General features: G+C 33.4%; 1 protein-coding gene across 1 annotated transcript; it reads right to left on the reverse strand.

Moving 5' to 3' along the window:
* Positions 1 to 4838: 4838 nt before the first annotated feature.
* On the reverse strand, positions 4839 to 7877 carry LOC133182615 (uncharacterized). Its single transcript, XM_061317462.1, has 2 exons — positions 7676 to 7877; positions 4839 to 6937 (listed from the first exon to the last, which is right to left on the reverse strand). The coding sequence occupies exons 1-2, from the start codon at positions 7841 to 7843 to the stop codon at positions 5870 to 5872; spliced, it is 1236 nt and encodes a 411-aa protein (XP_061173446.1). The 5' UTR covers positions 7844 to 7877; the 3' UTR covers positions 4839 to 5869.
* Between the last annotated feature and the right edge of the window lie 3235 nt (positions 7878 to 11112).

Below are 11112 nucleotides of genomic sequence, written 5' to 3' on the forward strand. Positions count from 1 at the left end.
GAACTGTTAAAGATGGTGACGATGTCAAATTTAGTGGGTCAAAACCCTTGTCAACAGACCGTGTCGTTTAAATTACAAAACCAAGGTTTTAATTTTATTTTCGTTTTATGAAGTTTTTCCAGAATTTGCCGAAAATAATTCCAAACATATATTGCTATACGTTTTTTTTCTTAATGAGTGAACTCTATATTGAGTGTAAGTAATGATGAATCGAATTTAAAAAAAAAATCTGAAAGTTAACTTGTAAAATTCGAATTATTTGTTCAACAGACATTCCCTGCGTTTATTTGTAGCGTTAAGCACTGCCACAGAAATATACCAAGTATGAATTCTGCATCTAAGTATTGGTCGCATTCTAATGTTAAAACATATGGAGTGTAAAGGAAATTTACGGAATGCACTTTGTGTAGTAAGTTATATGTACAAAGGAGTGTATGTATTTAAAAGTACAGTATTTTCATAATTTTCACTCAAACATGTTTTAGCTTGACCGACTGTTACATATTGCAATTCCAATAGCCAATACGGGGTGTTCATGGTAAGTTTTTGGTGCCTCGGTCTTATAAAATGAAAAAGTCGGAGATTTAATCCTATTAGAGCCTCTTTAAAAAAAATACTAATCGTGAAACAGCGCAATGACACAGGCTACTGAAAACATGAGGTGGAATCGGGTGTCAAGGAGGAGTAAGTATCCCCGTCCATCAGTCACACCCGCTGTGAGCCCTCTGTATTGCTCAGATAAAAGGAGAAATCTGTATAGTCACTGGTCTAAGAATTGTGAAACATGTCAGTCAAATTTCAACCCAACAAAAGGTTGTATTTGCAAACAATATCATTAAAACGACCATAGAATTTTGCAAAGAAGACTGTTGAAAGTCGTGTAACATCAGCTTATTTGTCAGTAGTATGACTCGGTTAAAAAATGATCATACTCTGGACATGTTATTCAGTTGGAAGACCTAAACACTAAAAGCAATAAATATTTCAACATAAATATGGAAAATTGACGACGGAAAAGCTGAAGTTATCCTTTTTTTTTTTATATATATAGTGTTTAGTTGTTACACTGTAGTTTGCCACTTACGTCTTTAGTGAGCAAAACAATCAAATATGAAAAAGATGTGGCAAACTCTATGGTGTCTTTTATATCGGTTTCACTGGGATTTATCGAGCTATATTGAATGAAAATGAATATTGCAGTTATTAATTGATAAAAACTCGTCGATATACTAGTATCTGAATGTCGAATTGAAGGCCACAGCATTTCCCCCCTTCTTCCCATGGATAAGTTTTTAAAATGATTTCTGCTCCATCAAAATACCAAAACAGGTCGCCTAATAAACGAGGACAATTTGCGCCCATCGAAATTCCAACAGATATGCGGAAGACAAAATCTCCAAAGACTACATAGATGTTCCCAATGTGGAACTCGATCATCTTTATTTAATATCAACTTCAGAGTACCTGTGTGTAGAATCAAAATGATTTTTAACAGTTATTTTGTAGATGACCAATCACAAGATACGAAGATTATACATGTACTTGTATCGGAATTGAATATCAACATCGCCAAGTGCAGACTGAAGAATGCATAAAGAACACTGCTTATATGCTTTCGCGTCTGGGGATTGATCAAACCTAAAAAAAAAAGAAAAAGAAAAAAAAAAGAGTTTTTCGGAGGAGGGAAAAAATCAGAGAATTTCGTAATCGGTGCCGTAGTGTTGTGAAAGGAACTGAAAGTTTTTAACTCCCTTTTTCTGGCTGAAGTCATAAAATTCACTGTGCATCTTTGACTTCTTTTCCATCATGCACACAGCTTCAGTACTAGCAGATTAACAAGGTTCGAGTTTGTTCAAAAAAAGTAGTAGCCCCCCTTCCAAGAAGAGATTTAACAAAACAGGGAAACCGAGAGGTGGTTTCAAATACTCCTAAACAACAAGACAAAAAGCATCAAACTCAAATTTATAATTAAATGTTTTCAATTTTTATAAATCAGAGCCTTCAGCCTCAACTAGTAATACCCCGGCAGGGCTTTAAAGTTTTACATTTGAATATTAGTAAATTCGAAATGCTTCCTCTTAAACATATCAAAGAGGCAAACATTTAGCATATTAATACACAAACATGATCTTCAGAGTAAGTTTAAGATTTGTAAAAAAAACAAAAAAAAAACAAAAAAAAGATGGTGCCCTGGACAAAAGGGGAGGGAGAGTGTCGAGTAATGGAAACCAAAAAATCTTAACAAACAAGACCATATTTTGTTAAACTGCTTTGCAAATATTGCTAGGTTAAAGTTTATTGAAATCATAACCCCTTGGACTTGGCAGGGTTGGATCACACTCAAAAATATTTTAAAAGAATGTACTATAAATTTTCTGAAGGACAATAAAGTGACATGCTGACAAATGAAATTTATACAGATGAGTTTTGTTTATGGCGCGGAGTCACATTTGATCAAATAAATTAATAAGGGCCCTTGTGGACAAGATTGTGACCCAGGGGGTGCCCAAACTTTGTTTACATGCAGGAGTTCTTTAATACTATATTAAAAATTTCAATATCACGGGATTTTATAACTTAAATTTCTAAGTTTACTTATTTATTTGGGACTGTTTCTCAGATACGGCTTGTAGTTATCGGGTTTCTCTCTCTTCCCTCTCTCAGCTGTGGAACTGTTAAACGATTTCCGAAAAAAAAAAATATTGACAGATCGCTTTGCGTCATCGCAAACCACGGTCAAAATTTTCGATCCCCTCCCATTCTGATAGGAGAGAGCTATACATGGACTCCTGACCGTGACTTGAGATGATGACCGCTCTGTCAACATATTTTTTTTTTCGGAGATCCGCATTTTTGAACCTCTCTCTGGAAAACGTAATAATAAAGTATGTATGAATATTAAAGGAAATTATGATGCATAATGACTTTAACTGCAATTTTCATTTAGTACTGTCACATGTTAATGGGATATGATGTAATGCAGTTCATTATTGCTTCACCAGAATATACATGGTGTATAAGCCCAAATAAAATACTTTTTCATATGTTATGTCTCTGAAATTCCTCTGAGAGAAATTACAAGTTAACATCCTTAAAAAATACAAGCGCTAACGCTCTTCATGAAATATATGCCTGGATGGAAACCTTCTTGGGCTTTCAAACATGAAATACGTTTTTTTTTAAACATGTTAATCCTATACATGTAAACTATACACATCAATGAGATTACTTGTCTGCATATTATGATTAACAGGAAGTTTTTATCAATTATTTTCCGATGAAACAATACTTCGCACGATGTTTTATCCCTAAGGCCATTCCAAGTTTTTCTCTGTTTAGCGTCCACCCATCTTTCAAAAACTTACCTACCTATTCGCAAAAAACACACTTGTAAACCAAAAAGTAAAACACAGACTTTATAGTCATAAAAATGACGTCACTCAAAGGATTTGATTTCATTAATCTATTTTCCTCGTTAAAAAAACTCCATTCTTAAGCAAAATCAAAGCATTGAATGCTTACTATATTCCTAATATGATATACTGTAGACAAATATATTGAGAAATTGACAGAATTCAGTGATTTTGACCAGAATATTTAATTTGAGGACTCATGATTTTGTTTGTTTGTTTGTTTTTTTTTGTGATATGGAATGTCAAAAATCAAGGCGCACGTGGACGCTTAACATAGAAAAAACTTGGAATGGCCTAACCCCTCCATGGTCTTTCATATAGGGTTGATGATAAAGATATTTGTTACAAATTCCTCTGTCCATTAATGCGTTCAAGTTTCATGCAAGATCATGGACTCAAAGAAATCTGCTCATCAACAATGTTCACAAATGCATGCAGTGTCAATTTATGTCGGATGCAACTCTCGATTTGTTGAATGTAGTTGGGAAAACTCTAAGAAATGTATGATTACAGATGAATTGGATCCATTTTGAAGGGTTATCTTAAGCCAAGACAAAACCTTCAGGTATTCAAGGTGATTGAGAATTACCATAATAGAATAATCAATTAATTAACAATTGATTAGGGGCATCTGTGTTGACAGTTTTTTGCAGCAATGGATTCTAGCTGCATCTATTGAAATTTTAGCCAAATGGTTTAAATTTGCACCTCTGCAATTATATTATCCTACATAGTCATGACTACAAGAATACATCTGCATTTCTACTCCTAACGTTGATAGAAAAAGGTTGTTATCGGTTATTTGTATGAATTTTCATTGATGATTGAGCCAGAACCATATCACTTCAGGACACATACACCGCTTACATTTCTTCAAACATTGCGGTCGCCCGCGTGGCGCAGTGGTTAGAGCGTCTGCTCTAGAGTCATGGAGTAAGGAGTTGATCCTTAGGTCGCGGGTTCGAATCCCACTGCGGGACGTGGACACCGGTCCTTCAGATAAGACCGTATAAATCGAGGTCCCGTGTCGCAGTAGGTGCTGGCATGAAAAAAGATCCCTCACTGCTCAAAGGCCCTGAGTGCCAGGTATAGGTCCAAATTTGTAGCCCTCCACAGGCAAGTGGTGGCGTCTCCATACGAGTGAAAATTCTCGAGAGGGACATTAAACAACAAACAAACATCAAACATTGCATAATTTTTACACCATCTTCACTACCTTGCAAGGTCTTTATAATGAGGACTCCGGGTAAAGAGATTAAGGTCTTCTTCTTTATCAGCATTATGAAAAATAAAGATATGTGTATATACGTATATCATGCTGTTGACACTTCAGTGCATTATTAAACTAAATACAAAATACATGCGATAGATTTACATGTACCCTTCACGCAAGATAAATTATTAATAAATACACACGAGTCTTGCTTGGAATTGTTATTAAAGTTAGTAAAACAAAATTTATTCTGTGAAAAATACCATTACATGTACATGAATTATTCACGTGACATTGTTAAAATACATGTACATCTTCGTTACATCAGCAGTTAATGATCACAAATACAGCTATAACTGTACCATATAAATGTCATGTATACATTTTCATTGTTAGTATTACAAAAAAAGAAATTTCTTAGAAGTGGTACGTCAGTCATAACAACATGTAGAAGTTGTCTCCTGTATCTGTGATGCAGAGAAACATTCCATTATAGATGTCAATAATATCAACAATTAATGTTTTGAATGCTTTTCCCAGGAATAATCATCACTTAAAAGATGAATTGCAGCTGTTGTTTAATCACAGTTGCCACATCAATATTTTCAGTCAACATGATAAATAAAAAATACAAATAAAATGTCAATATAAATGGGAAATACAGTGTACATATAATGCCGTTCACATAAATAGCACCAAGGAAAACAGCAACTATATCAGCATATAAAATTGTCAAAAAAGTAAACTGTATTAAAAAAAATAATACTGTTAGTATATATATACTCACAAATAGTCTGCATCTGGGCAGTATTGCAAACATTGTGAAAGATTGCTAGTACATTTTCTTAACAGTTCATATATGTGTATTAACATGCCATCTTCATTTAAACTTGATATAATAATTATCATTAGTATGGTTACATTAAAAACTGTAATAATATAGACTTAAATAAATAATAACTTCATAAGGAATCATGAAATCAAATTTGTGAGCAAACATAAATGTGTACCTGCAAGAAAAGATAAGAGGTATCTATTAAATAAAATATGGAATGAACAGCTGGTTTAAAAATAGGAATAGCATAACGATTGAACACCAGATTGAACCGTATGCCAAATGCTAAAAGCCCCACTCAAATCAGCAGATTTTTTTTAAAAAGGCGTTAAAATTAAGGTTTTTAAAGTACAGTTAGTTAAAATGACAAATATTTAAAAATAAAATATAGCCAAAATACTAACACAATCATTCTACAACAAAATTAGGCTTTTCTGGAAAGTTGCATCCATAGTTTTGAATGACTTCTCTAGCAGCGTATGTACCACATTTTAAGCAGATTTCGGTTGGTTTTCCCTGAACAAATTGTGACAGAAATCCCCCAACAAAAGAGTCTCCACAACCATTAGTGTCCTTAATCAAATGCTTTTCTACAGGAACAACTGGAATTTCTTTGACTTCTGTTCGTCTTCCTACAATTGTTGGAGATCGTCCCTGAGTGAAAATTACTGTCCTACCATGACGTTTATTGAGTTTAGTGTAGTTGACAGTTTTTTGTGCAATCTCTTTGATGTCTGAAGTTCCAAACCCAATTTCTTTAGAGAGTTCTCTTGCTTCATCTCCATTCCCAAAGAGTACATCAACATACTGTAGTATATTTAGTTCATAGTCTGCAAAATGGGAGCAAAGAAAAGTCGCATGGAGGTTCATGATAACAACTTTATCATTTTCAGCAGCATGTTTGAGAATTTTTAATGCTGCAGCCTTACTTTCAGGTAAGGTAAAGCCACCAATGTAGAAATACTTGGCCCTCTCTACTAGATGCCAATTCTCTGGCTTATGCAAGAATTCTACATTGAACAGTTGGGCAGCCCCTAAATCTGTCACCAAGGACCTGTCTTCACCAGTAATAATAGCACAGCATTTCCCAGTAGATTTTTCAGGATGGATGTCATATTTTACATTCACGCCAACCTCTGTTGCCTTTTTGAATAAAATTTCTTCATAAATATCATTGCCAGCACCACCAAAAAATGTAGTGGCATGAGGTTGCTGGAGGAGCCATTGTGCAACTCTGATGGTATTTTGTGTGGCACCACCAGCAAGATAGATAGGCTTGCACTCCTCTACACATTTTTTGAACAAACTTTCATGTTTCTTTGTGGCAATAATGGCATTGTTTGGTAGAAGATCATACTCCTTCAGCAACCACTCTGCATCAGATCCAGTGATGGTCATATCCAACAAGGGGTTCCCTACACCCAGTAGTGTCCCCTCTGCAATGAAACTTCCCATGCTACTATATGATCTGATGATCTGCAACACATAAAAAAAATAGCAATATTATATTCTAATTATTTCAAGCAAGCACCTCTCCTCATTTAGAATTTTAAAAATAAGGTGATGGAATGCATGTTTTGGTTCATCAAATATATAATTCACTGATAGCATCTCAATTAAATATTATACATCTGTAATAACCAGTATACATCTGTAATGACCAGATATTAAATTAAAAGGAAATGTAGAAAACGTTCACTAAAGGTATTGGGGAAAAATATTCTTAGGGTATTGAATAAAATGGATAGCATGAGTAAGAATGGCATCTATCCAGAAAAGGTTTGGAGGATAATGTTGGACTGCAAATAATTATAACAATGTAAACAAAAGAAAATCAATCCACAGTGCGTTTATTTATTTTTGTCAGTAACGAATTCCATATGAATGTTTTGAAAGTATATTCTTAGGGTATTGAATAAAATGGATAGCATGTGTAAGAATGGCATCTATCCAGAAAAGGTTTGGAGAATAATGTTGGACTGCAAATAATTATAACTGTATACAAAAGAAAATCAATCCACAGAGCGTTTATTTATTTTTGTCAGTAACGGAATTCCATATGAATGTTTTACAAAAACAATCCAAATATTTCCTCGTGGAGCCATTATGATTATCCACCAGGAAACTGCTCATAATTTAAAAAAAAAAACTAAAAATGTGCCAAATTCATAATCTTGCTAAATAGATTTCCTCAAAACATTGTTAATATCTTACCTGACTTTGTGGAGGTAGCACGGGCCTTGACGATAAATAAAGGTGTCTATTACACCACCTACATGTACGTCCTACGGACCGTGTTAAGCCATGTGGTGTTTGCACAAACTTCTGCAAAATGAAGATCCTACGCGTCAGTTCCATGTATATATAACAGATGATAGCCATCTAATCTACAAGTACTTATAACGTGCGCTACGAATTACTTAGGGGCTCAGCACAGGGTAAAAATGTATAGACGGGGTATTCAGACAGTGGGGACGTCGGCTGCTGCTGAATTGGTACTGTTACTCGCCGTGTCTGTTACTATATATAACAAGAAATAGTACTCACATTGGCAAATTTGATGTATTTCAATGTCATGTGTATGCAGTATTCCTTAATTAATTACATATGTAATTAGATATTTAAGTAACTGCAAGTACAGCTGTAGATTAAATTACAGACAGAGGGCTATTTTTCATCCATAAATTAGTACTACATGTAGTTCGCTAGTGCCAGCATTCAAATGCCAAGTATTGCTGGAATGAAAGCAATGGTAGAAAATATATGTCAGCACTGTTTATTATTTTAACTGAACAGTGTACATATGCATATATTTATTTGACATCCTGGTGCCAAATTTGAGACCGGAGTCCACCAGAAGTCTCAGTGAGAAGACTCAAAGTGCTGTTGGCTACATCAACATGCCTAGAAAATCAGCCCTCTGGAGATTTGGAAATTACCACAAATCAAGAGCGTGCTCATCAATATATATATATATATATATATATATATATATATATATATATATATATATATATATATATATATATATATATATATATATATAATTTATTTATTGCATAATATACCCATATGGGTCAAGCAATACATGTGTGACATACAGTTACACATTTTAAAATGGTTTTTATAGTACAATGACTGACATGGACCTCATTTTCGCACTTCTAATGACTGCTTTATAAAGTCTTCAACTGCTGACAAAAGTTCAGATTTTGGATTTAAAATTTGTTGCATTTTACTGAGTGGCTTGTCTATTTAAAAAACTAGTGTTTATATTATTGATTTTATTGATTGAGAATAATTGATTTCTTGGAAAAAAGTTTTTTTGACAGTCAAGAAAGAAGTGGTATTCATCATCCAATTTATTACAATTTTTACAAAGTCTATGATCTCTTGGAATATTTTTGTGTCTACCATTTTCAATTTCTAAAGAATGGTTACTTACTCTGAATTTTGAAATGATCTGTCTGGTTGTAATTTTTTTTTTCTTCTAAAAATGGGTATTCTTCCATTTTAATTCCAGTTTTTAATTTACTATAGAGATGCAAATTAGAGCTATCTGTAATTGAAGAGAGTTTATTTTTAAAGACATCTATCTGATCATTTTACAGTGGTGAGTTACATGATTCAATGCTCCATCAAAAATCTTTAAAATTTCAATAGACAGCTAGATACATGTATGTAAGCCCAACCATTCCAAATATAAATACTATAGTGAGACAAAAGAAATTTAAAGTTTTGGGTTCGGTATTATACATGTATTCTTGAATATCCTTGTATAATTAAACACAAAAAAGTAATAAATAAATAAATAAATACAAAACGAATCCATAATTATTTTTTACTAAAAAAGTAAATATTGCATACAGCAGTGTACTATATGAGTTATAAAAATAATAAATCTCGGTAGTTTCCCCCTAATTTTGATTTCGGTGTACTTTTGCTAGATAGAGATTAAATGTTTCATTTGAGTAAGTCTTTTGTCGATGTATGTGTCAGTATGTTTTTTAAATGGAGCTGTTTCAGATAAATCAGCATGATTTGTTGTTTAAATATTCAAGGCATATAGGATGCGTATCAAGAAGACACGGGCAGAAAGGTGTTGAAAATAAGGAACTGTGCCCCAGACGACATCTACACAATCTGAGGTAATCAAGTTTTCTTTTATTTTCATATTAATTAACTGACCTTTCCTTCTCGATGTCAAAAGTTATGGCAATATCAACATTATAGTTCCACAGTATAGTTCGGCACAGTGAGGAAAAAAATAGTGCTGAAAAACAGCCAAACAGTTTTGCTAAAACATAGATGAGAGTTCAATTGATATCCTTAATTAGTTATAGAAAGAGCTTTATATGACGGTGTACATCATCAACGAACGAATCGATAATAATGGCCCATGATGATACAATGCAGCACAAGTGGATGACTTTGCATGATATAATTGTATTAAATATTCTTAATAAACCAGCAGATACAAACCCCACTATCTATACAGATTACATCATTTATGGATGGTTTTGCTATATTCACAAATGATCGACAAGGCATCATTAATTATAATAAAAACGAAAAAAGTCCTTGTATGGTATAAATGATATATATGATATCAGTAACATTTTTTTTGTTTTCCAATCGAATGCAACAATATATCATTGGTGGATTTTGTATTCGGTTACTACAGGGACTTTAGCTGTCTTGACACAATAAAGACTTGTAGTTTGAGGCTTTAGACCTTACAACATGTCCTTTCTGTGATCCAGAACGGACACTTGAGTTTTTCAAATTAAGTTCCATGGATAATTTCCTTCCTTTAAAATTCCATTAACCTTTGTAACTTTTAAACTTTACACTCCTTTAGTTAGGGTTGAGATTAGAGAAATGTAAATACATGTATATGCGAAGTATAGTCATTTTCATTTTAAGAGGTCTCTTATTTTCTATGTGTGTAGCTAAGAGTTTTCTTGAAAGGGTGTTAAGAAAGTTCATTCCACGTTTTTTTCTTTCATTCTCAAGAAAATATACAGTGAGAAGATATTTAAAAATTTAAATTCATCTTCACAGGGTCCAATCTGGCTACTGATGCATGTAAGGTTTTAACTGTGTTTTGTTGAAACGAAAAGGGGACGGGAGGTATTGAAACAGATGATGTCTGTGCAGAAAAATCAGTCAGGGATGCAGGATATTTGTGAAATATTTTAAGCACACAGGGCAATTTATCCTTTCAAATACCTGTGCAAAATTTATCAAGTCAGTATAGAATTCTAATATGACAAACCCATTCTTTTGAAAAGTGGCTAAACTTTTATTTATTTTTTTTTTCAAAATGGTGAATCATATATAAAAAATGGCTCGGGGGGGGGGGGGGGGGTACAAGTTCTACACCCTCTCCTCTAGAACTGAAGCGAATACTCCCTTACATTCTTAAGTTTGTGAATGACACACTTAGGTCGTTATTGTTGTTTAGATGAAAAATTAGTTAATATTTTCTTTAAAATAATACATGCTATTACCAAACAGCGCCTAGTGATTTTGGTGTACCGATCGGGTTGAGTGAAATATACTTGAAAATTAGAGAGCACCTCAGAAAAAAGAATTGCACTCCCAAACATTATTTTTGCATAAATAATTTTAAAAATTTAGGAATTGGA

Source organism: Saccostrea echinata, unplaced genomic scaffold (genome assembly GCF_033153115.1).
Source record: "Saccostrea echinata isolate AGI-Se365-2 ecotype Australia unplaced genomic scaffold, CSIRO_AGI_Sech_v1 ptg000009l, whole genome shotgun sequence".
Lineage (NCBI taxonomy): Eukaryota > Metazoa > Mollusca > Bivalvia > Ostreida > Ostreidae > Saccostrea > Saccostrea echinata.

What these genes read in the sequence shown, in the direction of transcription:
- LOC133182615 (XM_061317462.1), bottom strand. Translation starts at nt 7,843, where the DNA reads ATGGCTATCATCTGTTATATATACATGGAACTGACGCGTAGGATCTTC. An exon ending in TGCTACCTCCACAAAGTCAG is followed by an intron (nt 6,938 to 7,675) that starts GTAAGATATTAA and finishes TATGTGTTGCAG; the next exon opens with ATCATCAGATCATATAGTAG.